Genomic DNA, 27285 nt, shown 5'->3' with positions numbered 1-27285 from the left:
TACAGCTTAACCAATTTCACACTTGCTTAAAAGACAATTTCCCTGTAAAGGGAAAATGTGAAAACAAGTTGCTGGTGAGACTGAATAAAAGAGGGACAAACATGGTAATCTGAAATTCAGCATAGCTTACTGTTCATATTGATTCATAGATATACTGGGAAAATTCTTTGCATTAGTTTGGAATGCTACCTAGTTCACACAGTCAGCTTTGTAATTGGAGATAAATAGTTAAAACTAACACTGTCACCCAGAATTACTTTCCTTTCTGATTAATTTGAAAAACCATACTTCTCTGTTTAGACTGAATATATTTTAAAAAAAACCCCAAACCAAACCACAACAATAACCAACCTCCCAAGTGGTAGCTAACGTATCAGACCAAGACAGTTTTACCCAGCTTTTATCCAGATTGTCCAGACTTGCTACAACTGGCCTGGAAGCCAAACAGCTAAATCTGGCCAAGTAACTTCTGTCAGTAAGGTAAGCTGATATTTAGGAAGTTGATCTGTGAAGTCATGAATCCTGTTTAATATTTGAAACACCAGGTTACTTGACGTAAATTTCATTTTCAATACAGCCCACCTACTTTTACTCATCTCCTCTTCAAAGCACCACAGCAAACAAGATTAATGCAAGCTTTGGCAAATGAAGGACATTTCAAACTTAGCTACCAAGCCAGGACAACATATCCTGGAAGTGTCTCAAAGTGTTGAGGACAAGAAGGAAGAAGAAGGGGTAAGAAAAGAGAAGGAGGCAGGAAGATATAACTAAACAATTGGTCATCTGAAAAGCCTGACTGAAGAGTATCAAGAATATTCTCACCTGTCATTGCAAAGATGAGAACCTAAAGAAGAAACGGACAGCCTCAAGATCTTAAGAGACACTGCTTCATAACATGACAAGTGACCACTGAGACCTGTCACAACCAGATTAGCAGATCTCAAGTTTCATGGTAGGTGGTCAGCATGCTAAAGAACCTCCAGCTAGGCAGTACCACCATCCAATCTGCACATGGGAGGATACTGAAGACTGCTGACCCATTATGACAGAACCCAGCCGGAATTCTCCCAGATAAACAGGAACTTTGCAGAAATACCATGTAGTCATTACTAACAGAAAATTTGATGAGAGAATTATAAAAGCTCTGGCAGAAACTATGACAGTCATATGAAGACCACTATGATCCACATTCAGATTATTAAGAATAAACTGAATCAAATAAAATCTCATTTTTAAGATATGAAGTTTAGTAGCAGTTAGTCAAAATAATCAGCAGATTGGCAAATTCTCAGAATACACCATCTAACAAAAAGTATTTGGTGTGTTGGTGACCTGTTACTACGATCTTTTAAAAGCAGCAAACACACTGTATAAAGCAAGAAGAGAAGTTTGCACTATAACATACCGGCACTAATTTCAGCATTAAATAGTACTATTTTTATCTCATATATATAGATCAGCCACTTCCAAGCCATTACATGAACTATATTAAGCATTTACACCCACCAAACCCTTCAAAAATATTTGTTAGAACGACACATTTCCTTGTCTGGATGTCTCTAGACTATACGGCACTGCCATTATACAAAGAAAATTAAATTCATTCTGCTTTGCTTAATGAAACAGTGTTGTGCTCTGCTTACAACCATAAAAAGAAAGAATTTTACCCCCAGCCCTGGGCCTCATTAAGTTATTTATCTCCCTAGTTGGGACATGCTTGTTAATCAAGCCAAGTACTGTATTCAGAGCACAGCCGCGAGTTTTGTTCCTCTGTGAGACTGAAATGGGCATTTTATTTTAGCAGCAGCTTATACAATCAAGAATCCTCCAAAAGTGGAATAATCTTGATCTGTACAATAAAAATAAATATTATATCTGTGATTTAAACTCTGGAAAATGTATAGCCACAAGTAACATTCAGATAATTTTCAATCTTTATCAGAACCCTTACAAGAATGTTGCTGTAGCAACCCACCCACCAGAGGATGCTTTACTGAACAATTTCCTTTGCTAAAACTAGCCCTACAACAACAAAGCAATGCTAAAATATGTTTTATATTAAAAGGCACCATTATTTACTGTTAATAGGAGTTACACATGTATGGTCCACACCTACATGTTTCTTCAGCTCTGAAGAACAGATTCCTACCCTGAACACACCTGAATAAGGGTAAGCTTACTTAAATTTATGTAAGGACATGCCTGGGACTGTCATTTTCATTCCCTGCCACACCCAAGGGACTAAGAGGCTGGAAAAGTGACAGACAGTGGTCACATAAGTAAGCTGCACCTCTCAAACTACTCCAGTAAGTAGCAAAACCTTTATTTCAGTGACTTTCTTTGGAGCACATCCACACAGGAGAAAAGTCCAAACAACAAGCTTGATACAATCATATTATCTGGAGATGAGCCTTAGGGAGCTGCACACAAAGAGTGGTGGAAGGAGCTCCCTCCATGAAATAAACTCCACAGTGCAGAGGTAGCAAAGCAATGACCGAGCTCCACGCACCCAGGCAGGTAGCACTTCTCAGTGAGATCCCTCTGCCACTTGCTGTTCACATGGAGCATTCCCACAGAGGCAGGGCTTCCCTTGACACAACAACGCCCTTCATTCCTCCAGTACCTGTCAACAACTGATACAAAAGAGCAACTGCTTTCAGAGGAACCATCAATGGTCTGATTCAAGCAAACAGGTCAAGCTTTTTTCAAAGCTGGTAAAGAATGGCTACAGCTCTGCTATCACCAACAGAAGTTTCAAAGGAAAGTGAGGGTTCCAGTCAAGAAAGAGGGTAACTGAAGAAAATCAGTGAAGCAAGTCTCCCATATGAACCACACACATGATTTAAAAACATTTTTCTTGGCTTAAGATTCTCTCCTGTAAAGGCAACAGGCATGTTCTAATAACCAGAGCCACTCAACAAATCGTATCATTAGATGGATCATAAAGAAATTAAAATGAATTGGAGATCCTGAGTTTGGTACCATCATACAGAGGAAGATGCAGAGAGATGCCATACACCCTAATGAACCCGGCAAACATAACCACTTGATTCAGATCAAGTTCCACTGACTACTCTGGACTGGTTTAGAATTGGATGCTTAGGATTAACGGAACTGAAAGGATGAAGACATGTACCATAATTTGATCCAGAATAAGCGTCCCTCAGGATTTTATCTTGGGACCAGTGCTTTCCAGTATCTTCATCAGTGACCCAGACACTGAGATCAAGTGCACCCTCCATAAGTTCGCAGACGATACAAAGCTGAACGGTGTAGTTAACACAACAGAAGGAAAGGATACTATCCAGAGGGACTTGGACAAGCTTGAGAACTTGTCTACAAGAACATCATGAAGTCCAACAAGTCCAAGTGCAAGGTGCTGCACCTGGATCAGGGTAACCCCAGATGTGAGAACAAACTGGGAGAACTCACTGAGAGCAGCACTGAGGAAAAGACTTGGTTGTTCTCATGGATAAAAAGCCGAACATAAGACAGTAAGGTGTGCTCACAGCCCAGAGAGCTGTCTGCATCATGGGCTGCATCAAAAGATGGGTGGCCAGCCGGTCAAGGGAAGGGATTCTCCCCCTCTACTCTGTCTTCATGAGACCCAAGCTGGAGTTCTGCATCCAGCTCTGGAGTCCTCAGCACAAGAGAGACATGGACCTGTTTGAGCAGGTCCAGAGGAGGCCACATAGATGATCAGAGGAATGGAGCACCACTGCTACGAATAAAGGCTGAGAGAGCTCAGGTTGATCAGCATAGAGAAAAAAAGACTTTGGAGAGACCTCACAGTGGCCTTCCCAGTATCTTTAGGGGCCTCATTAAAAGGAGGGGGTGGGAAATTTCATATGGGCAGATAGTGACAGGACAAGGGGCAATGGTTTTAACTGAAAGTAGGCAAGTTTAGATTAGATGTTAGAAAGAAATTCTTTACTCAGAAGGTGGTGAAGAGAGATGTCTCATCCCAAGTACTGCTCAAGGGTGGGCTGGATGGATCGTGGGCAGCCTGATCTAGTGAATGGCATTCCTGTCCATAGCCTGAAACTAAAAGATCTTTAAGGTCCCTTCCAAACCAAACCATTCTATGACTTATTCAATGACTTATGTACAATCAGGTTCCTCAGGTGTCATGAACCTGATTTTCACTTAAGAACGATTTTGATCTCCCCATACCTGTCTTATGGTGAGACAATACATGAAAATGATCTGTGGTATCTTCTTCCTCCCTACAAGATTATAACCTAGAAAAATTAAAAAGCAGGGGAAGAGATATAACCATGACTTCTTTCAGTATTTGAATATCTGAAGTTTGTCTATTTAAGCCTGCAAGTTTACTAGACTATTAAGGAAAAATCTCAAACAATTATTCTTGCCAAAGTTAGTTCAAAAACATTTAACTGCCAAAACCTTTTGTTTCCCTTTTCCAAAAAGTACACAAAAAAGTGTTTCTTGTCAAAATCATACATCATTTTTCAGACACTTTGAAAAGCAGACAATTCTCTTAATTTAGCTTGTAACAACAGAGATCCACACATCACAATGAATTAAGTCAATGGTCAGTCCACAACCTGAAAGACAGGGACCTACACTTTTTGAAGGAATAAATCACTTTGCCATGGCAATACTATTATCTGACAATAAGACATGGGGACCGAGATATGATTTAAACAGATGTTTTTTGTGAACAGTTGTCTTCTACATTAGATCATGTTAGAAACTCAGATCTAGTGCCAGACATTGCCTTTTAAAAACATACAACAAAAGTGAAAGGAAGCATTTTGTACTACCACCTACTGTTTCTCCCACATATGTACTGCTCAAGTACTACTCATCATCTATAAGACGTTTTATTTTTCCAGGCAAACTGAGGAAAAACAAGGCAGTAGGTATTTCCCTCAGGTTATGAAATATATTGTCTGTGGTCAGCTAAAGAACAGCACAAAAAGAGAATGGTAATTCTAATATTGACCTTTAAAAGCTCCACGTTACTATCTGCTTGCAATTATTTCAACCCTTGCTTCCTCAAATTTCTTGTGTAATACTTCAGATGAGCAAGAACTACCTTTCAAATACACACAGTTGTATTTTAAGAGTGTAATGCACAATAACAGTCTCACTCCTGCTTGTCAATGCCCAAGTTACTAACACATGCAATGATGAGCCATGAGAAGTAGGCAAAGCCAGACACTGCAGCAGTAAGGGTATGAAAATACTGATCATGTCTATTGAAAGTCTTCCTGGGCTATCTGACTGCTGCTGAATGTGAAGCACACTGACAATGCAGTCAGGCTGACCCGTGAAGAAAACAGAACAGATGCCTCCTGGTTTTGTATTACCAGCACAATCCTCTCTTTGTATTACAAAACTGAAGTGTAGCCCTGAAGGTAAGCTATAAGACTCTAACCATTTAAACTTAAACTGAAATTAAAATGGAAATGTATCCCAATATCCTGTACCCTACACAATTACTCGTTTCTGAACTGCCATCTTTCTGCTTTTGACACTTTAAAAGTAATTTTACTGAAGCTTAGACAAGTGAGATTTACTATATCTCTCGTAAAAAATGTTTTCCCCGTCATGATTCTGGACTCTGTTTTTGTCGCCTTTTGCACTGATCTCCACACCTTGCAGATAATCACTGAATGAAGACATGGACTTAGAAGTCTGACTAGTAGGCCCAGATAATTTCTCTCTGCTGTATTCCTTCTCCAACAAAGGAGCTGTCTACTATTCAATTACCAAAATAACCATATTCGTAAGGTTTAAGACACCCCACCCCCATACTAATTCCAAGGGTCTATAATCCTAAATCAGTTTTCACTTCCAAAACTGGAACTGCTTCTCCCTGAAATAGTATTTTCCATGCATACACTTCACACTGTTGACCTTTTAGGTATGGTAGTCACGAGCTACAACTAACTGCTTACATTTAAGTATTACTCAAAAGAAAACAGAACAAGATTTGAAACTGCTGGTTAAGCTTTCCTTTACCAGGGGAGTTAAGAGCACCATGAAATATTCAGCAAAGTTCTTGCAGTATTCATGGTTCCACAAGGACTGCTGTTCAGTACTGGAACATGCACACAGACACCACTCTCTGCTTGAACTTGAGAAATCTCCACCAGTTACATCTTGCCAGTAGGTAAGCTCGCTGACAACTCCTGCATCTGGGACCAGTATCTTAGGGAAAATATTGAGGAATCGCGTATGTGCAGCACTCCATCGCAGAAGCACGCACAGCAACTGTGCACAAGCACAGTTCCCAGATGGTATCACACTAAGGGTGCGCACACATCCTTATCCTAGGGAAACCAAGTATTTTGAGATCTCTCTAAAATTTTGGCAGCTAGGCCATCAGATACAGAAACTTCTAAAAATATTTCATATATAGGTTTATGCAGTTGCTTTGAGATATCTGAGATGAACACGTTTCTTTAAAAAATGAATACACTGGTGCTTTTTAATATCAATTAATTCACTGCTGAAATACTTACATGAGATACATATGAACAAAAAGGTTTTTTTAAAAAGTCTGTGAATTATATTCTAACTGCAATGTAAAAATAAAGCTGTTCTAAATAAATTTATTGTACATGCATAAATTCCTCAGATCAAGAACAGAACAATAGAGTGAGAAATAAAACACCTTTATAAAAAGGAGTCAAAAAGTGCTGAATGGCCACTCAGACACTGCTTTCCAGGAATAAAGACAACAGAATGAAATGCCCTCTAGTATTTTTAGGATAGCCAGGAAGAAATCTCTCCAATTGCATGCAGAGGTGACAAGCCCTTGAATGGCAACAGAGCATGGGTACTGGAGAGAGAGCAAGTGCTAGAAATTGCAGGTCAGCTTAGTTCCTGCAAAGAGCCGGAATCGTAAGAGATGAAACACAAGGAATATGATGACTTGATGCGGATTCTCAATCAAGTAGCTGGGTATAGTCACGATGTTGATGCTATCTTCTGATTCAACAACAGCAGAATAAAAAGTGTTGGTTTGTTTGGTGTTTTTTTCTGGGAAACACACCTTTTATGCTGTTTCTGGCTGGGGCTAAACATCCATCTCATTCAAGACAAGTTCATTTTTGAAAGCTGTATTTTTCAGAGTAAAACTGTGAGCCTGAAGCATAATCTCACTAACTACTACAGCCATTAGAGAACTGAGTACGTGATAAAGGTAGCATTGTTCAAATTCCTGGAAAGCTGATAATAGTCTACTTTCAAGGTCAATTTATGTTAGTTTAGAAACTAAGTTGGGCCTCTGGCCTTGAGGTTTTTGTGCAATTCCAGCCCTGTGCCAATATCATTACCGAATCAAACGAAAAGTCACTAACTGAACGGGTAAAATAGAAATAAACCTGCAAGTAAGTGAACACTCCCACATAGAACAGTAGTCCTGGTTTGCAATTGTAAAATCATCCCTGCCCCAACAACTCGATGCAAAAGAACTCAATTAGAATATGACTAGGAGGATAGCACACATGACCAATGCACTGGGCAGTCATGTCCTCAAAGCATCTAAAAAGGAGTTGGTTCAGGAAGCATTTCCAGACCACCAGAACTTAAGTAAACACAGCAACATTGCCTGTGATGCCTCTATCCTGTAAGGAAAATGAAGAGAGTGGTTCAGAATACCTTAATAGCAAGTGTTCTTTTTACCTAAGTATTTGAAATACTAAAAATATATTAGAAATCCAAATTTAGACATATCTGCAGTCAAAAAGCTTTCATACCAATGCATTAGTACCACATGATATCTTTGAGAAGTCCCTCAGCAAAGTTACATCCTAAAGGGACACAAAAAAAAAAAATCTTTACAGTGTTAATCTACAATTATTCTCAGCCTTGATGATCTACAGCTTCTAGAGACGAAAACTATCTTTTACTTTTGTGATTTCTCTCCTTGCTTTCTCTCCTCCTTGTTGTTCAGTGTTTTACCAGAAGATGGAGAACAAGCCTTTCATCACATAAAAAGCCAACTGCAGCAACTTTTTTTTTTTAAAAACTCTGAGGTTAAGGTTCCCATGAAAGGTTCCCACCTTAATTTGAGGAAACTAGAGGCAGCTAAGGAATTGCTCGGATGCAACCAGCATTTATGTTCACTTTGTACAAGGACAAACTACCCAACTAAGATGTCAAACGAACAGAATATTCAAGTAAAAACTTGAACAGTTCTTGAACTAGTTCTGCATGTCAAAAACTCCTTACTTCTACTATGTCTAATTTAAACCAATCTACCTCAGATTGCCCATGAGACTTTACCACTTAAGGCATTAGAAACAAATACTGTAACAGAGGATTTTTAAAGCATTTAAGAGTAAACAGAACCTTTTTCAATAGAAACCTCATCTCTTGCCCATTTAAAAAAGTACAGGGGAAAAGGAGGGAAGGAAAAAATATGAGTATCTACTGCTTTCACTGAGGTAAGACAACCTTCTGATCAAGACATTCTCCCACATCACCATGATCATAATTCATCTTTATTTTCCTTTCACCTTTGTCCCCAACAGAAAAACTCAAACACAAATGACCTGTTTCCGTTTTGTTTTTCAACTGGGATACCCTACAGGCAATTTTACAGATTTTTAGGTTAGGACAAAACTTACACAGAAAAACACAGATATTTCGAACTTGTCCACAAGGATCAGAGAGAACAGCACCCATCTGAAATACTGCTGTTATCACAGATTTGCCATAATAAAATCAACAAAATCAGGTTTTATTTATTTAGAACTGTACACAGAGAGGTAATTTTACATCAAAACAACACAGCACTGTACTTCCAAATAATTTCCAAAGCAGTTTAATGATGCAAATTAAAACTGGCACTACTTAGCTGATTCAGTATTTGTTCACCAAGGCTTAGCACTGTTACCTTGATTTTGTAGCTACACAAGCGCTGCAAGAATATTAGCTCTTACATGTTTGTAATTACAATACAAAACAATCCAAACAGCAAAACTCCAGCAGGTACATAGTATCAGACTGCATATACAAAACTGTGGATGATAATCTAATGCAATTGTATTTTCTACAGGACAAGTACTATTTAAATTATGGTTATGATCAAAGAACATCAATCTCAATTTTCACTTTTAAAACCTATCAAGATTTTAAGTTGTTGATATCCTATTTTTACTTGAATGTGTCTTCTGAATTGTTTCACAATAAAGTTGTTAAGCAAAGTATAGCTCTAGAAAGCCAAGACGCCCTTGGCTGAAGAATCAGATGATGACGCTGGAATTCTAATGGAGATATTGACTTGTGCCCAGAAGAGAGGACTCAAGCCAGACTCTTAATTCCATCACTTAGTACAAGATTGTATTTAAGCAATTGTTTTCATTCTCAATTTCTGCAGGCATGGTGCAGAGCTATCCAATTTTTTTTCCCCATTACTACTCCTCCACTGACAGGCTGCAGTTTCAGTCTTTGCTGTTTTTTTCCTCTCCCTTCAAACAGAAAACTCCAGTTGCTTTCACACTTTGCAAGGCCATCCTAACATCACTGGCTTCTCTACCCTGCAGCTGAAAGTAAGGGAAAGTCATGTCAAGATCAGCGAGCACTGAATCAGTGAGTCAAGAGACTCATTCAGAGATGAAGTTCAAAACCAGAATTCGAATTTGCCAGTTAGGTTCTGGTCTACAAAAAGCTCACGATGACTATACCACGCCAGTGCAACAGGGAGTGGGTAACACAGCAAAAAAGGAGGTTCTGAGAACCCAAGTCTCTAGAGAACCCATCACAGGTGGTCATATTTCAGACTGGCATTTAGCTGGTTCCATTAACTGGATACCCATTAGCAGCTGAAATAGACTGTCTGCAACAGCTTCTGGAGCACAGCTTCTGGTTTACATCCAAAAGACATTAAAATTTCTACAATGTAAAAAGAAGTGTGGTAACAGGGATGATCAGATCACTTTCAAAGCAAACCCATGTCTGACCCAGAGTATTAGCATATAGGAACTCACTCTTTTAGTTCACATGTATCTTCAAAAACTCTTCTTTCAAACACTGTCTCATTCATCTACTGAAAAGAAAATTCCAGAACACTAAAGCAAGTTTTGGTAGACTGTATGAGCAGGTATGTTTTCATACTCCTGTCTGTATTACAGTGTTTCTCCTTCCACGGGCAAAAAAAGCCCACCCATGTTCTGCTCACCCATGTATTTGAAGTACCACCTACAAGGTAGCACTGATTTTTATTACTGGTACCTTCAGTACCCAGATACACAGGTATGCCCTCCATGATATACACAACCATCACTTAATAAGAACTGATGTTTTTTGGTGTTATCTAAACAAAAAAACCCATGAGCTCAAATACCTTCAAGTACTAGTTTTCTGAACAGTTTTAAAGGAAATCCACAAAAATGCTGCAAAAGTCTCTCCACCTACAAGCCTTTTTTTAATAAACATTCTCCCCTCACCATCCTCTTTATATTTTTTATTCTCAGAACAACCACGTAAATCTAAAATATTGCTTATCAGACCAGAATACAAGGGAATAACTGATCTATAACTGCACTTTTTTTTTTTTTTTTTGGTGGCAAAACTGGAAAAATTAACCATACACATCTAGGTTTTATGCTCAAGCTCCACCAGAAAAGGAAAAGGAGCTGCATAGAAACAGCAAAAATCAAGATATGCAGTAAGTCATGCCTCTGTTCATATTTAAGGAAAGCTATCCTCCCTGGAGACTTTGTAGAGACAACAGTTAAGTTCAGAACACACAGAGAGAAAAGGTAATTGTTAAAGAACTGATACTACTTGCTGACTAATTTTGATTTGTTAGAAAGAATGAGAATACTTTTGCAATCCAGTAAACATAACCAACTACCCTGCAATGAATGATTCATCTTCTCAGTCTGTTCAACCACTACACATTCAGTAGCTTATATCCTAACTACATATTATGTAGTTTATTATGCAAAATAAGTTGAATATCATTCCACAAAAATTAGAAAATATTAAACTTGAACAAAGATAGAAAGTTAGTAAGAATTACCATTACTTTTTAACTCTTGCCTAAAAAGATTCTCCTCAAATAACCACATCTATTCAGATCTCTGTTGTGGATTTTTTTTTTTAATAAAACTCATTGCAGCTCTAGTTATCATTAATATGCAATTACTAAACAGATTTCAATGATTCTGAAAATTCAAGAGGGCACTGAGTATTTGAACTCCCCCCTCCTCTCCCTACATACATTTACACCACCTAAGGCGTTAATGACCTTGATGACTTCTTACAACTACTTGCTGTGACTCTCATGGTTGTACATCTCTAGCAGAATTAAGACTAATTGTGGGAAGAATCCATGTGATAATCTTACGGGTGAGTTTCTTTATCAACTTTTTGAGGATTTTTTTAAACTACTGTTACAATTCAATTTTTAAGAAAATTGGCACCCTGACTCTTTGGCACACAAACATAAAAAGTTAACCATGCCTCTAATCTAACTATTTCTACTTCACTAGGCAGATAAAGTAACAACAACTACATCTCAAGTTTGTTCTCTAATGCATATAACTGAGTAGCAGGGAAGTACAACTGCCCACAATTTACAGATATGAAACCAAGAGACATAACTATGCTGTTGGAAAATGTATTTCTATTTTTAAGGCAAAGTCTATGTTGGAGGAAGGTTTGAAAAAAAGCACCTCAGCAGATGCAGAAGCAGAAATAGAAGAATAGCTTGTGGGGCTCCACTACAACTCTCATAGTAATTATGTCATCTACCATCACCAGAAAGTTTTTTAAAAAAACCCACAGGAAGAGGAGACTACTGAAAGTTAATTACCAAACACAGAATCTTCTCTTAATTGATAGAGAGATGTTTCTCTCCCCAAATGTAAGTTAAAAGGCACAAGCAATTTGCATGTTTTTCATCTGGGCATGCTGAACGTACTGAAGAGCTCAGTTTGCTAATTATTAAACTGAAAGAGGCAAAACAAAAGAGAAATTACCTTGGCGCTATTCGTCCCATTATTTTTTAGGCACTATTTTGCTTAGAATTCAAAACCCAGCTAGTTTTAGAAAAAGACCTAGAAAAACCCAGAAAATTAATGGAGAGCCTCTGGTTACATCCATGAACTTTTTCAGAACAAATAAGTTACTTAAAACACCAGTAAATAACTTCATTAAGTCTCATGCTTTGTCACATACAGTAATAGAAATTACCTTTCTTTAGGATTGCCTTTAATCTTTCAACATTTTGCATTTAACAGGCTCTTTCTGATCAGGTCATTAGTATCTAACTTCTCTCTTGCATCCTAATATAAGAAGTGAACTTGCTATAGTTCTAGGCTACATTTCTCTCTATTCAGATTTTCAATAATGTCTCAATTCAATGTTGTCATCCCAACATTCATATTTTCATCTGTTTAGTTAAAAACAGCATTCAGCAGTTGGCTATTAAACAACCATTTCATGAATGTGGCGGGATGTTCATTACAGTAAACTTTCATCCACTGCCAGGAAATCTAATTTACCTATTCTTTTAATTATCAGACTGGCACATGGGCAGATTAAAAATAGGAAGACAGCCAGAAATAACTATGTCTAATCTGGAAATGTGTACATTTCCTGCAGCATTGGTGACTTGAACCTGCTCTCTCATCAAGTGAAATGAGACATTACAGTATTTCTATAGTTCAACTGCATTACATTTTTGTATTAGCTGTCTTTATCAGGTGAATGTAACTTCTCCCACTGTAACTTCAAAGCTTTTTAATTCTGATGATAACTTAATTGATAATCTTCATCCTCAGTAGAAAGGTTACTCAATTGCCATTTTAAACTTGTCTACTCAGTGCAGTCAAATTGGCATCCCAAAGGATGCCTTCCCTCTGATCGGTATTTCCGGTGAAAACAAGGCAACATCTACCACACTGTGTCTAATAACCACTGGTGTCCTTTTACCACTGTCAAAGTAATGCCACTGTGTCCACATGTGGGAAAGGAGAGGAGCCGAGGCCATACCTTCTCCTGAATATGTTGGCAAACCTGAGCAGAACTCTTGAGTTCCTACAATCACACTGACATGGTGACCAAGTCTGGCTGGGTACCCAAAAGCAGGTTCAGTCGCTACACAAGTTTCAACGAAAACATTATGCAAGTTCCCAGTCTGTAGAATGGGAATAATGAAGTTTTACCATCTTCACTATTACAGATTCATAAACAGAAGTTACCTTTTATCCCTGCAAGTCTCTTCATAAGAGCAACCCTCCAATGATTAAAGAAAAAATGAAGTTCAGATTGTGTCTTTTGTGATTCTGAACATTAATCTCTTCTTGTACCCATCCTTGCTTGCGTTCATTGTGTTATAAAACAGTGTATTATCACAGGCTTCTGAAACAAGCACTCTAAGACAGGACTACAGCATTGGTGGATAGGGGCAGAGCAACCTGGACTTACGTAGTGTTTGACAAGATCCTGCACTGACATGCTTGTCTCCAAATTGGAGAGGCATGGATTTGAAGGACGGACCACGCTGCGGATAAAGAACGGGCTGGATGGCTGCATGCAAAGAGTTGTGGTCGACAGCTCATTGTCCACAATGACCAGTGGTGCCCCTCAGCGGTCAGTACGGGGGCTGCTTCAACATCTCTGCTGGTGACATGGAGAGTGGGACCAAGCGCACCCTCAGCAAATTTGCTGACCACACCAAGCTGTGTGGTGCAGCCAACATGCTGGAGGGAAGGGACGCCACCCAAATGGACCCTGACAGGCTGGAGATGTGGACTGTGCAAACCTCATGGAGTTCAACAAAGAGGTGCAAGGTTCCACGCCTGGGTCGGGGCAATCCCACACACACCTACAGGCTGGGCAGAGAAGTGACTGCGAGCAGCCCTGCAGAGAAAGACTTGGGAGTGAGGGTTGAAATAAAACTCAACATGAGCCGGCAGTGTGTGCTCGCAGCCCAGAAAGCCAGATGGAATCCTGGGCTGCATCAAAAGAAGCATGGCCAGCAGGTCGACGGAGGTGATTCTTCCCCTTTACTCTGTTCTTGTGGGACCCTATCTACAGTGCTTCATCCAGTTCTGGGTTCTCTGCAAGTTCAGAGCATGGCCATGAAGACAAGAGGACTGGAGCACGTTCTCTATGATGACAGGCTGAGAAAGTTGGGGCTGTTCAGCCTGGAGAAGACAAGGTTGTGTGGAGACCTCACAGCAAACTCCCAGTATCTGAAGGGGGCCTACAGGGAAGCCAGAGAGACTCATCATCAGGAACAGTTGTGATAGCACAAGGAGTAATGGGTACAAGTTGAAAGAGGGGAAGTTTAGGTTAAATATTAGGAAGAAATTCTTTACTGTGAGGGTGATGAGACACTGGAACAGGTTGCCCAGGCAGGACACCCCAAACCTGGCAGTGTTCAAAGCCAAGTTGAATAAGGCCGTGAGCAACCTGGTATAGTAGGAGGTGTCCCTGTCCACAGCAAGGAGGCTTAGGACTAGATAAACTTTAAGTTTCATTCTAACCCCTTAACATTCTATGATTCTATGAATCACAATACTGAGGAACTCCTTATTCATTATTTGATTTAATGCCTGATCACTGAAAATACTTTACCAATACACCAAAACAATATTTGGTCTGTTAGATACACGAATACCAAACAGGATTTGTCTATGCAACAGAACCCATTCTCTCAATCATTCTGAAAAACAGAAGAGAAATCCTTCTAAATTCTGTGTTTTTTGATATACAGGACACTGAAAATGCTACACCATACTCACTACCAGGTCAAACGAAATCTGTTCTATTCACCCCAAAAGACAGCAGAGAGTTACAAAATAAAGACTGGTCTTTATCCTAAAGAATTTTACTTCATGGAGTTAAGGTTCTCAAAGCAACAAATGCACGCATACAGCAGTTAGGAGAGAATGAACACTAGGAGTCAGTGTTTGAAGATGGATGGAGCTTTGGTAGTTGTCCACGGTACATGAGTTCCTATAAGGACAAAGAACTGTATGACTAGGTCAGAATGAGTAGCAATCAAGTGAGAGCTACATTAGTTAGCACAGGATTTTCCTGTTTCTCTGATGAAACATCAATTTACTTTACCTTCATACAGGAAATCATAAAGCTAGAAATACTGTATGCCAGAAGACTGTATAACAGTTACAGGGAGAAGACATTTGATCAAACTATTTTTACCAAAAAAAGGCACATGTTTTTGCAAGTTTAGTCCAACTTCCTACTGGATCAGGTCTATTTTCAGAGAACAATTTTATAAAGCTCCACTGTCTTTTTGATGTTACATATACCTTCTTTCTGAAAGTCTTTGTTCTGTCAAGTACTAGGTGTTATTAGATTAACTCTTCACAAATGAAAGCAGTGCTGTTCATCCTTAGAGATGAAAGATCTGAGAAATAATACCATGGAGTTGTCTTTAACACATATTTGAAAAGATAAACAGAAAAAAATATTTCATACCTCAAAAAAAAAAGACTTGCATACTCCCTAAAACACGAGACATTAAGTTCTTAACCTATGCAAAAGCACAGGCCTAATAAAATGGGAAATGCTATCTCAAAAGATAGTTTCAAGCCATACTGTTTACCTGTTAAATTTGCAAACTGTTGTACACCATCATTGTAAAGAATCTGGTGGCCTAAGAATGTCATGCTAGTTTCCTTCATGAAAACTATGTAACTATACACACTATATTACAACTGCTCATGGAGGCCTTTAAAAAACACTAATGAAAAATTTTTGATAGGTATAAATCAATGCCTGGAGCACTATTTCTTGAAGATATGCTCCCAACATACGTGAATTTTAAATAGCTTCTTTGCCTTGTATGTCAGTTTAGGTAATGTACCACACAGAAGAAACAACAGGCTGATGTCTCGTAACTGTTCTAGTTTGATCCATAACTTAAAGAAGTCTTATGTGGAAACAACGTACAACAAAGTATGTCTGCAATAAGCCTAGAGTACAAGAAAATGATGATATTTAAATGGCAGAGTAAATGGAAAAGGCTCAATGAAACTCCCTAATTCTTAAGTCATTCAAAGATCCCCCAGAAGAGCACTTTTTCTTTTTTTTGCTTCCTTCCCTCAAGACCTGCGGTTTATGAAGCATTCCTTCTCTATCAAAATAATAATTTTAAAAAATTTAAAATATATAGAAAATGGACTGAACATTTAGATAGATATCTAAGGTCATTATTATGAAAGTGAGACATACAATGTAGATATTTTGATAGAATGAGATGCCTTACTGGACGTTAATGTTAACATACATACACTCCTTGTACAGCCCTGCACAATGCTTTCTATAGTCAATATGCCATGCTTTTTAAACAGTGACTCTTCAATAATTGCAGTTTTAGAAAGCAACCTGAACTTTATTTATATACAGTGTTCAAAAGTGGGGAATAAAGTTTGGATTTGTGGGAAAAGGTAAAGGCAGGAACGTATGTGTCAGTACAGAAAGTACCCAATACATTTAGTTATGCCAGCATAGATGTGCAGCTACTGCTTACAGCCAACTACTCCAAGTAAACAGGAATCTACAGGGAGGTCTTTAGAGGGTTTTTTAAAGGGATGAAGGACTATGTAAAGCAGAATGCCTCTTAATCTTTGAATGGGCAACAAGACTCAAGGATATTATGCAGAACTGTATCCACATGTCATAACCTGTAAGTATTAACTTTTCACTAGAAGTGTTTCTTAGAGAAATGGTGGTTTGCTGGTAGAAGGGCTTTTCTCCCTAAGTTCGGTAAAAGCGTCAAGTAACTTTAACTCAGCAAAACGTGCATCAGGGTAACTATGAAACTAAGTATCTATTTGCTGAACTCACATGGAAAGATGAGGTTTTGTCAACATGCTGAAGTTTTGTTAATTTTTATCCCTCCATCTACATTTTTATCTTCTTAACTACCTTAATTTCTTATGCTTCAGAAAACTATCACTCTTCTCTTGAATATTTGTACTTGAAAAGAGAAATGTTTTAACTTAATACTTAGATAGACTGTCACCTCCCTACCAAATTCTTAGTAGATTGCTACCTGCCCGGCAGATAAGGACTTCAAAAATCCCATACATTCCAAGGATATAGCAACAAAGCAAAAGGAAAGGGCAAAATAAGAAAAATTTAACATCAAGAAGTGCAAAAACTGTTCTCAAAAGGAAAAAGCAGAAAAGAACTGAAAATAGCACTGAAAATATAAGAGGTGCTTCCAACAGAAAGGGAATATGCTACTTTTCATATCTACATGGGATATAATAAATCACAGTAGTCTTAAGCTCCAACAAGATATTAAGTTATACTGCAAGGGTGGGGGGAAGAAGTTATTGAAGGCAAAGAACATGGAACTGAAATGTATTATGCAGGGACTTCTTTTGCATCTTTTTTAATGGGTATTTTTAAGGACAGATTAAACAAACACTCGTAGCTATGGCTTACCAATAATCAGTGTTGGTCTGGAACCCTGGTCTACCTGGCTTATTTCAATACAGGAAATTTATTAATAAAACCCTATAGTACAGATCTCAGAAGTTCTAACAAAGACCAGCTCCAATCTAGCATAATGCTGGGCTTGATGCTATTATTGAGGACAAGGATTAGAACATTTATGCTCATTGATTAGATTTACCCAAAACAGGGATGGTGTTTTCTTTGAAATGTTTTTCATACACATTTTATCCGGATATGTACACGTCCACTGTTTCATTTGAAAGCAAGACAATTTCCCTAACTCCATATAGTTTAGCTTAAAAAAAACCCAAAACAAAACAGGGGGTTTCGCTTCTATCCCCCTCCCCAGTCAAAGGGATAACGTTTGACATGGCAGGTCTTACAGTGATGAAGTAGCACAAAAATGCCTGAGGCAGCTGAAAGTCTGCATGACTTGACACAGTGGTGACAGGTGTTTCTCTTCATGCCATGCACTTGGGAATCTGTGAGGTGTACTCTATTTTAGCAGATTCCTTGCGATTTCTGGCAGCTGTACATCTCCCTGAACAGCAGAACATCTGGAGGTCACCGATATGAAAGCAAAATTAGAAGTATTAGAAGTTATGATGGGAATCTTGCACTCATGGTAATGTATTTCGAAAGAAAGAGGAACTGTGAGACCAGAAGCAACACAGAATGGTAGAGGCAAATGTGTAAAGACAGAAACAGCTAACAGAAACTATTAAGTGTTACCTCAGTGTAAAAATCACTCACTGGACTCAAGAGAAAACACCTTTTACTTAAAGAAGTAGAAGCCATGGAATTCACGCATACTCAAAAGAAGAGACAAAGTCTTTGTTAGACAGGGAATAATTGAACTGAAAGCTCAAAAAGTATCCACCTTACCAACAGTTACATTCCACCAGTTTGTGCCTATATTATGTAACATCGCTGTTGAGCCAAACAAAATCTAAGGCGGACATCTACCTGTACACTCAGCAAGGAGTTTGATGAAAGTTGTCTGGAGTAAGAAATCAGATGTGATATTAAGAAAAAGAGGAAACATCTTCTACTTGTATTAAAAGGACACCTGATGTTTCCCTGGTGGTGTTTCTCATCATCAGTGAACACTAATCTTATGGTCACATCACAACTGCAGGTGTTCAACAAAATAGCAAAAAAACATCCTTCAAAGGTTATTGAGGTCTTTATAAACAGAATTACTCCTGGCAAGGGATCATACTCTAACTCCTGCAGGAAAAAATAAAGCAGCCTACTGAAACACTTCCTTGTCATTAGATTAAGACAGACTCTGTGTTTGGATAAATCCAGAAAATATAAGTAAAAGGTTTAAGAAAGGCTTTATTTCAAATTTTATGGATCGAACTGAAGATCATTTCTGTAATCTTGGGTCTGAAGAGGAAGTTGAGACTAAAAGTGAAGAAGGCAATGACAGCTGAAGAGGATGACAGCACCAGAAAGTTGTCAAGTCTGTAAGATATAAAAACTGAATGCCAATTATAGTAAGATTAATAGGGGAATTTATAAGAGAAAACATAAGACTAACCTCCAATAGAAACAAGTAACTAGCGAAAACTTGTACTATACAGTGCTTACAAATATGTAATAATAATAATAATAATAATAATAATAATAATAGAGGTTTTTATGTAGAGATATGCAGGCCTGCTTTTACGAGGGACCTCTTAGATTATGTATCCCCCAATATTATCAAGATCTACTCTAGCATGACAGCACACCCCAAAAAAATAGGGTAGGACCTTAAAGTCCTAATACTTCACTAGAACCTCAACACACAGCAAAAACCAGCTTAAAACAGTAGGAACAAACTATGCAACCAGAGCAGTTAAAAACAAGGTTTCTTTGAAAGAAATTTTGGGGTTTCTTTTGAAATGCCCAAAAATTTTCATTACCCACCCCCCCCACCAAATTTTTCTATCATCATTATACCTTTTCTGCTAGTATTAAGCAGATTCTAGGTTACTGCTGGGTAAACTGCCTACATTAGAAGGATATTAATGTGTCTACTAACAGCCAAGCGCGCTTTTAACACATTTTAACACAATCTTTCTCCTAACAGGCAGGCATGACAAGACAACCAAGAAATGAACAAAAAGCGCAGGCAAAGTTATTGAGGAAAGGCTACACAACAATCCACATAGTATCTTATGCTTATAATATAGGCCACTTCATGTTGACAACTTGTACATTAGTAGAACAAACCTAACCACCTCACAGTTTTGGAGAATTTGTACCACAAACTACAGCAGGAGAGAAAAAAACCCAACCCTTAGAAGCAGATTCAGGAAAGAGATGAAGTGTCAAAATAACAAAGGAGGGAAGACTAAAAGATAAAACACGTCAACTACAGAAAAACAGTCAGAAGAGGTAGAAGCACCACAAAGATTTCACAACTAGCAAGTGACAAAAGAAAATTTGTTACAAGCCTGCAATCTGGTGTAGGAAAAAAAAAAAGGGGTATACTGGGTAATGACAACTGGAAGGGTACACAGCCCATAGTGAGGAGCTCTGATATAACCACCAGCAGCACATTCACCTAGCCTTCAAGCAAAAAAACCCAAACATACATTTTGGTCTTCTACAAATGAATATAAACAACTCGTCACCTTTAAGAGCCAAGTTGGAAAGTAGTCTAATCAGCCACCACATGGTGACAACAACAGCAATCTTCTTTGGACCATTCTGAATTCTTGCAATATTTACACTTGCAATTTTTAGTCACTACAAGCTGAAGATAACTTGCTTTGTCTGCCACAGCCTGTACACATATAGTTTGTGAAAACACAACCATTTGTCAAGGATTTGCTCATTATCAAATTGCAATGGAAGAGCACAAATCACAATTAAAATATCATTTTACATATATCCATTTGGATGGGAATTCCACTTGTTAACAATAAAAATAATGCTCTCTATTGCATGCTGACAATGGAGAACTGAACTACAATCACACAGATCTGGTACAGGATTAAGGTCCAGTCTATAATCCCCTTAAAATTTAAGAATAATTGCACCATTTCACAGAGCGATCAGCAGCAACACACAAACGTATTTATAGCTAATGAAATGCCACATATAAAATAGATCAAAGTAAGCTTTATTCTTACAAGAGAAGAAAACAGTTCTATAACATTCTCTGTCCATCTTGTTTTTCTGTGTTTTTAATAGTTGTTCTACACTGTTGGATTATAAACAATAACATATTTCAAACTGAGGTATTTCAAAACCAGATAAAGGACTTGGCTGTACAGCTCCCACTTCATTTAATAAGCACAGAATACTTAAATCCTTTATTTGCCTTTGAACCTAAGGATCTTTCCATGGTTTACTGCACATTCTTTAGCTTATTTCTTGAACACTGTTACCCACTTCATTAAAAAAGATAAAAGTTTACTTATGGCCACAACCTAGGTGGTTGCTGGGCTTCAGAGTGACTAGTTGGCAAAACAAAACAAGGGCACCAGACCTTCCAAGATCTGTGCAGTTATTACATGCCTAGAAACTAAGCATGAAGAAAAAAAAAAAAAGCAGGCAAAATCATACTGAAATACTAAAATATTTCTTCATAACTGAGCTTCTAGACCCAAGATACAAATAAGTGACATATATTCAATTTGTATATATAATATAATAATAATAACAACTCTGAGTTTTGTGTATTTGACCAATCATTTTTTCATGCATATATTTTCAAGGACTTTATTCTAGAAATCATGGCCAATACCTTTAAACTGTTATTTAAAAGAGATTTACTGTTATTTAAAAGAGATTTCTGAGATGGCTTTTATATTACATGGTTTTTCTACAACCTGTGTCATGCAGTCTAAACTAACTAGCTCAGTCTACTCTCTGAATCATTAATACTGTTTCTTGTTAGCCCAAATGAAGGATTAAAACTGTAGAAGAGGCTGGGTAAGTATTCTGGAAGCACAGGTGAACAGATTTTAAAGAATACCTGCTGAACCAGTACAAAAATACTTGCCTAACAACACTTTTTAATACATTAAGCATCTGTTTAGACCCCTGTCCAAAATTTGAAAAGCAGGATCTTTCAACATTGAATGGCATGTCTCAACTCTCAGTTTTACACATCAGCCTTCAGCCTGCAAAAACAGATACGGCTGTACTATAAATCTTGGTATGAAAGCAACAGTAACTCATTTCAAACCAGCACGGCTTCTAAGTCAGTTTCTACACAACTGATTTGTTCAGTGAGGCTTGTTTTTAAAAGGTGCATGGTTAAGAAAACTAGTACACTTGGGCCTTACAACAGACTTTTGTAACAGTCATTAAAGTAATAAGAAGAATATTCATACTTGTTAAACTTTAAATCAATCAATCTGCTCTTGAAGCCACTCACTAAGAACACGCAACCATAATTTCAGTGATAAATCTGCTTTAGACATCAGTAATCTACTCTGTACATGTCAAGGATGGTGCCTTCATTCCCACCTACCCAACACTACTTCAGTTCAATGAACAGCTCATTCACAAGTCGAGCCGGAGCCAGGAAAGGCAGATTTACACCTCTCAGAGTATGAAGTTAGGAAAGCAGGCACAAAGGCAAAATAGACCGAGAACACACTGATCTGAACCAATATAAACCAATCTTTCTGTACATCTACATGGACATTCTAACCAGGAACATTATGATCAATTTGGACCAGAGAAAAAAGAACTTGACATATGAATCCTGTATATACAAAATAAAATAAAAATACACTTAAAATACTTAGTAGCAAATCTTCCTGGTTAGTAGAAAGTAGAGCCCAGTTTCATCCAGAAGGGACAGATGTGAAATTAGCATGCTACAGTGGCTACCAAGAATCAACTCTTTAAGAAACCAGATACAAAATCATAAATAAAACACATTTCAAACCAACCATGTGAATTCACTCTTATCCAATGCACCTTTTAACAATTTGCCTGACGGTCCATGAATGGGTGACAGTAATGTGTAAACAAACACTATCACTTTTATCAGACAGACTATTAAACACAATAAAGCTACAGAAGTAGTGGTTTCTGTGGCCTAGAATATTTGAGAATTTGTTTTATACATTGGGACACAACTAATGCCATCCAAGAAAGGATACCCAAGAGAAATCAGGGCCATGTATAGACACGGACATGACTAAAATGGAGCAATCTGCTTTTTTAGCAGTCTGTGGAGCTAGCACCATAAAGTTTGTTTAGGAAGGGATACTCAGCAGGGTCACCAGCTCAGAAGAAACACCTGCAAACAAACCCCGCGTTAGGGCCAGCCCAAGCTCCGGGAAGCAGGCCTTTTCCCGACGGCACAGTAATTACACACAATGGTGCTTCAAACAGTGCCGGCTCGGGAGCCCACTCCCGAGGTGGGATTGCACTCCCTTGACAGGGCGAGAAAACGGGGAGCAGCACCACTGACCTACAGACCTGCCACCACCAGCGGCGACTTTGTATAGTCCACCACCACCTTCACCACCTTCTCCTTCCCAGGATGGCAGAAACTCCGCTATCCCTCCAGGGTACGAGATAGGGAAGGGAGCGGGGGGAGGAAGGGGGCATAGAGCAGGAGCCCCGCGTCGAGGGAGCAGAGACGGACTTCCAGCTCCTGCCCGGCCCCTCGGCGGAGCAGCGGAGCCCCCACCTCCCGGACCACCGCCTCCCTCCCTTCGCCCCCAGGGGAGGAGGGGTGTCAGAGGGATGGGGACGGGGGGGCCCCCGGTCCGCCACCGCCAGGAACAAAGGGCCCTTCGATAAGCCGAGCCGCAGAGCACAACAAAGGGGCCTGGAGACCGCGAGAACCGAGGCGGGGGGAGGCGAAGCGGGGGATGGGGATTACGGGCCGGGCCGGAGCGGCAGCGGGCGCGGGGGCCGCTCCACCTCAGCCCACAGCGAGCGGCGGCGGCGTCGATTGCCCAGCCCGGTCCCGAGCACCGAGTCCCCGCTCCCCCCCTCCCGGGCCAGCCGCCGCATCGGGCCGCCGGCTGCGGGTTCCCCGCGGCGGGGGCGGCGCTGGTCCCGCCCGGCCCCCGCGCTCCGGCCCGGCCGAGCTCACACACACACACACACACCCCCACACCCCGCGGGGGAGGGGAGGGAGCGGGCGGGGGCAGGGCACGGGAGGAAGGGAAGGGAAAAGGGAAGAGGCGGCCTGACCTGGCAGAGCTGCTTGCAGTACTCGGTGGCCGCCTGCACGGCCGGCTCGCGGCTCTCCCGCAGCCCCGTCTCCAGCTCCAGCAGCCGCTCCCGTAGGCGCCGCAGCTCCAGGAGGTCGCCGCCCGGGCCGCCGCTCTCCCGCTCGGCCTCCTCGTCCGCCATCTTCGCACCCCGCTCCGTCGCGTACGCAGCCCCCCCGCCCCCCTTTCCTCCCTCCCTGCCTCCCTCGGCTCCCCCCGCTCCGCTCCCGGGTCACGTGATTACACAATGCCACGTTCCAGGGACGGGGGGTCACGTGCGGAGGAGATGGAGACGCGCGAGAGCGCGCGGCGCGCGCGCGCGCGCACCGCCCGCCGTCCCCCCGCGGCGCAAAGGACTGGGGCCGGGGAGGGGGCGGGGCCTCCACGCCTCACGTGACGCGACGCCACGCGCGCCGGGGCGCGCCCCCGCGCGGCCACGTGACGGGGCCCTCCCCCGCCCGCGCGGCGACGCGTTTTGGCGGCAAAACGGCCGCAAATGGCGGCGGCCTCGGGGGCAGTGAGGACGGGCTGGGCTGGTCAGTTTTTGCCGCTGTCCCTCGAGTTCAGAATCACGGAGTCAGTTGGGTTGGAAAAGACCTTTCAGATCATCGAGTCCAACCTATGACCGAACACCACCACATCAACTAGACCATGGCACTAAGGGCCTCATCCAGTCTCACCTCCCACCTGAGAGCACCATGTGGCACGAACCACTGCTGGGCCAGCCAGGAATGACACCACTGGAGTTTTGTGAAGTGTTGATTACCTCACCTTTCTTCCTCTGCAGAAAGTGTGTTAGCCTCAAGGATGCCACTGAGTTGTCTTCTTCATACCTAGATGGTCCTGCTTTTATTATAATTGGAGATGGAAAGTGCAGCTTGGCTCTTCAAACGAAGCAGTTGAGATCTGGAGGTTCTAGAGGGCTTTGTTGCCCTTGCAGTCCTGTTGCTGGGCCAAGCACCCTCTCACACAATGGTGATGTTCTCACAACAGTGCAAAGCTCCAGTGATGGACGCTGTCCTTCCCTGCATCTACTAAAAAAGCCGAGGAGTCTCTTTCATCTGTCACCGGTGTTGGAAATAGTGGAGATGGGCTTGAGGCATTGATTCTGATGAGAAGAAAAATATGGATCTGATGGACACTGAACTGGCATGGATACATGTTTTGCAGTCTTCTAGGCTGCATGGGTTGATGTGGGTTGATGGCTTCACACTCTGCACATTACCAGTGCTCATTGAGGAAGTGAGGAGGAAATGTGTTACAGCAGCGAGAGCCCTGCCTGAACTGAACTGAATCATTTCTCATAGACAGCCAGCACTGTCTTAAACTGGGCATTTCACATAATCTGAAAAACGAGGAACACTGGTACTTTGCATGAACTTAAAATGAGTGTAACAGTCTTTTGGATGGAAAAGACTACCATCAGGCCCCTAAATATGCCTTTCAGTGTTGCTCTGACCCAGGTTTAACTCAATATCCTGTACCCTTGACCTTATCTTGTTTGACCATTGGATTGATTTGATGTTCATGTTCTCTTTTTTTTTTTTGGTCACAAAGGGCAAATGATGCTACTTACTTCTTGCATACAGCTGAAAACTGAGGCATATGGTGAAAAGAACGCTAAATCAGAGCTGGGAAGAAAAGAGGTTCCTTCAAGACTGCAGAAATGTTAGTCTGCAAGTGTAGACGTTCACAGTGATAGCACCGAATATGCAACATTTTGGAGGCAGGCCTGGGAATCTGGTCCAAAAATGACCACATTTGGGTCATAGCAGTGAACCCAAAGTGGTGTGTTTCTAGTTTTCCATACAAGCATCCAAGTAGATATCTTATTTGCGACTTGTAAGCCAGAAACCTTTTCAGTTTCTTGACTCTTACTGCACAGGAAATCCATTCTGTTGCAAGCAGAAAAAGAGAAAACTTTCAGCTTTTCCATTTAAGGCTTAATGTAGTACCAGGAAAATCTATTTTGTTTGCGTGTATCCGTCGCTACCAAACTGCCTATAACACCAGTACCAATCAGTCTTGCAAATGCTAAAAACAATGGCATGAAGACCTATTTATTCTTTCTCAATCACTTAATATATCTGCAGGAACTAAAATACCTTCTCTGGTTATCTCTGGTTAACTCTGTCCTGTACTGTGCTGTTTCCAATTATTTTCACTTAAGGGTAAACCACAATAGCCCAACTGATGGTCCATCCTTGTTTTAGCTTGCTGTATTGTTTCTGCCTTGACCAGAGAGTGTTCTGAATTGAGCCCAGGCCAGGAAGGAAGGAGAAAGGGAATATGGGTTTCTTGCTCATGCCAAAGGTTAGCACTTGGAGAGGGTAGAGTAAGTGTTGTTTGTTTTGTTCTCCTCAGGGTCAAGCAGAAAGCAGCCCATCCTTCAGTTGTGCTACCCTGAAGAGGACTTGGACTTAAGCCTCCAGGGGCCTTGTGCAGGGGAGGAATCCTGTCTTTAATCATGACTCACAGGCAGTTAATTGCTAAGCTTATATCTAAGAGACCAAGGAAGGAATTATTACATAGAAGGAATGACCACAAACAGTGGTGAATAACTAAGGAGTTACATTTTTCTTATTTGACAACAGTGAGAATATGATGACAGCAACTGAGTCAAGCATGGCAATGGCCTGAGAGAGAGGAAAAGAATAAAGAGTAACTACAAGGCTGTATTATTCATCCTGTATTTGACTCCTGACAGAAGATACACTGTGGTACATAGAGCTCATGGAAGAGAAGAGGTGGTGCTTGATGGTGACAGGAAAAAGAGATTGTGCACAGAAGAGGTTCAGATACCTGATTTCTTCATGGACATGATGTGGGGCAGACTATGTGGCAGTGGAAGTATGTGAATATAAGAGAGAGGAGGCTTACATTGCAGTGTAAATATAGTCAAGTAACCCACTTGCTGTTAAAATGGAAAATACAGAGAAGAAAGAAGCAGATGAGGAAGATGTGTGTATGGGGAAGGACAATAAATCCCATGAAGGGTGAAAAGAATTAACCCAATCAAAACAGTCCAAGGAACAAAGATGGAAGACTGGAAGGGAAAGGACCTGACTTTTACACCAGTTCAAGGACAGAATTTTTTGTTAAGAGAAGCTGAAAGACTTATTACTTGGATGTGCTCAAAATAAAGATTTAAGATAAGGGCTTGTGGCAGTAAGGTTTCATCACCATCAGGAATTTCTTTGGGGTTCAATTACCCTCTTCCCTGTTCTCTTATTCTTGCTGCTTCCTTGACTGATTCATTATTTCCACAGTGTGGTGTTTTCCTAGCTCCATGCTTCAATTCTCATGTCTCAAATAAAGCTGTCATTTAGAGGAGGCACATCAGATACTCTGTATGTTTTGGGATGAAGGACCTGGTTAGAAATGCGTAAGAGAGAAAGGAGTCTTTGTGACCTAAACTCCCCTGTATGTGGGTTATTTACCTATCAGTTGTTTGAAATAGCTTTGAAAATAGAAAAAATTTAATTTAGTCACCCACTGTTTGGTTTTGGGTACTGGAAGAGGGAAGTTGAGCAAATAGCAAGAAAAGTATCAGAGGTTAGGATGATGACAGCAAAGAGAGAGAGTTGGAATAGTGATGACAGTGTAGCTTAGACTGTATGTAGCTGATAATTGGGAGGAGGACTGACTCTTCCTGGGAGAATGTCATGTTAGC

The 27285-nt window shown here is 40.4% G+C and overlaps 1 protein-coding gene across 1 annotated transcript in view; it reads right to left on the bottom strand.

Moving 5' to 3' along the window:
* The window catches only part of ZNF292 (zinc finger protein 292), a 53290-nt gene extending 29499 nt beyond the window's left edge, over nucleotides 1–23791 (bottom strand). Inside the window, exon 1 of the mRNA XM_042016149.1 lies at nucleotides 23593–23791. Coding sequence (XP_041872083.1) covers nucleotides 23593–23754 — 162 coding nt within the window. The 5' untranslated portion in view covers nucleotides 23755–23791. The remainder of the gene's footprint in view (nucleotides 1–23592) is intronic.
* Between the last annotated feature and the right edge of the window lie 3494 nt (nucleotides 23792–27285).

Source organism: Corvus kubaryi, unplaced genomic scaffold (genome assembly GCF_017639235.1).
Source record: "Corvus kubaryi isolate FWS band 111438036 unplaced genomic scaffold, C.kubaryi_AGA036_p1.0 split3-73, whole genome shotgun sequence".
In the NCBI taxonomy this organism is placed as follows: domain Eukaryota; kingdom Metazoa; phylum Chordata; class Aves; order Passeriformes; family Corvidae; genus Corvus; species Corvus kubaryi.
Note: the sequence above shows the minus strand (reverse complement) of the source record. Positions and strands in the feature narration are given on the sequence as shown.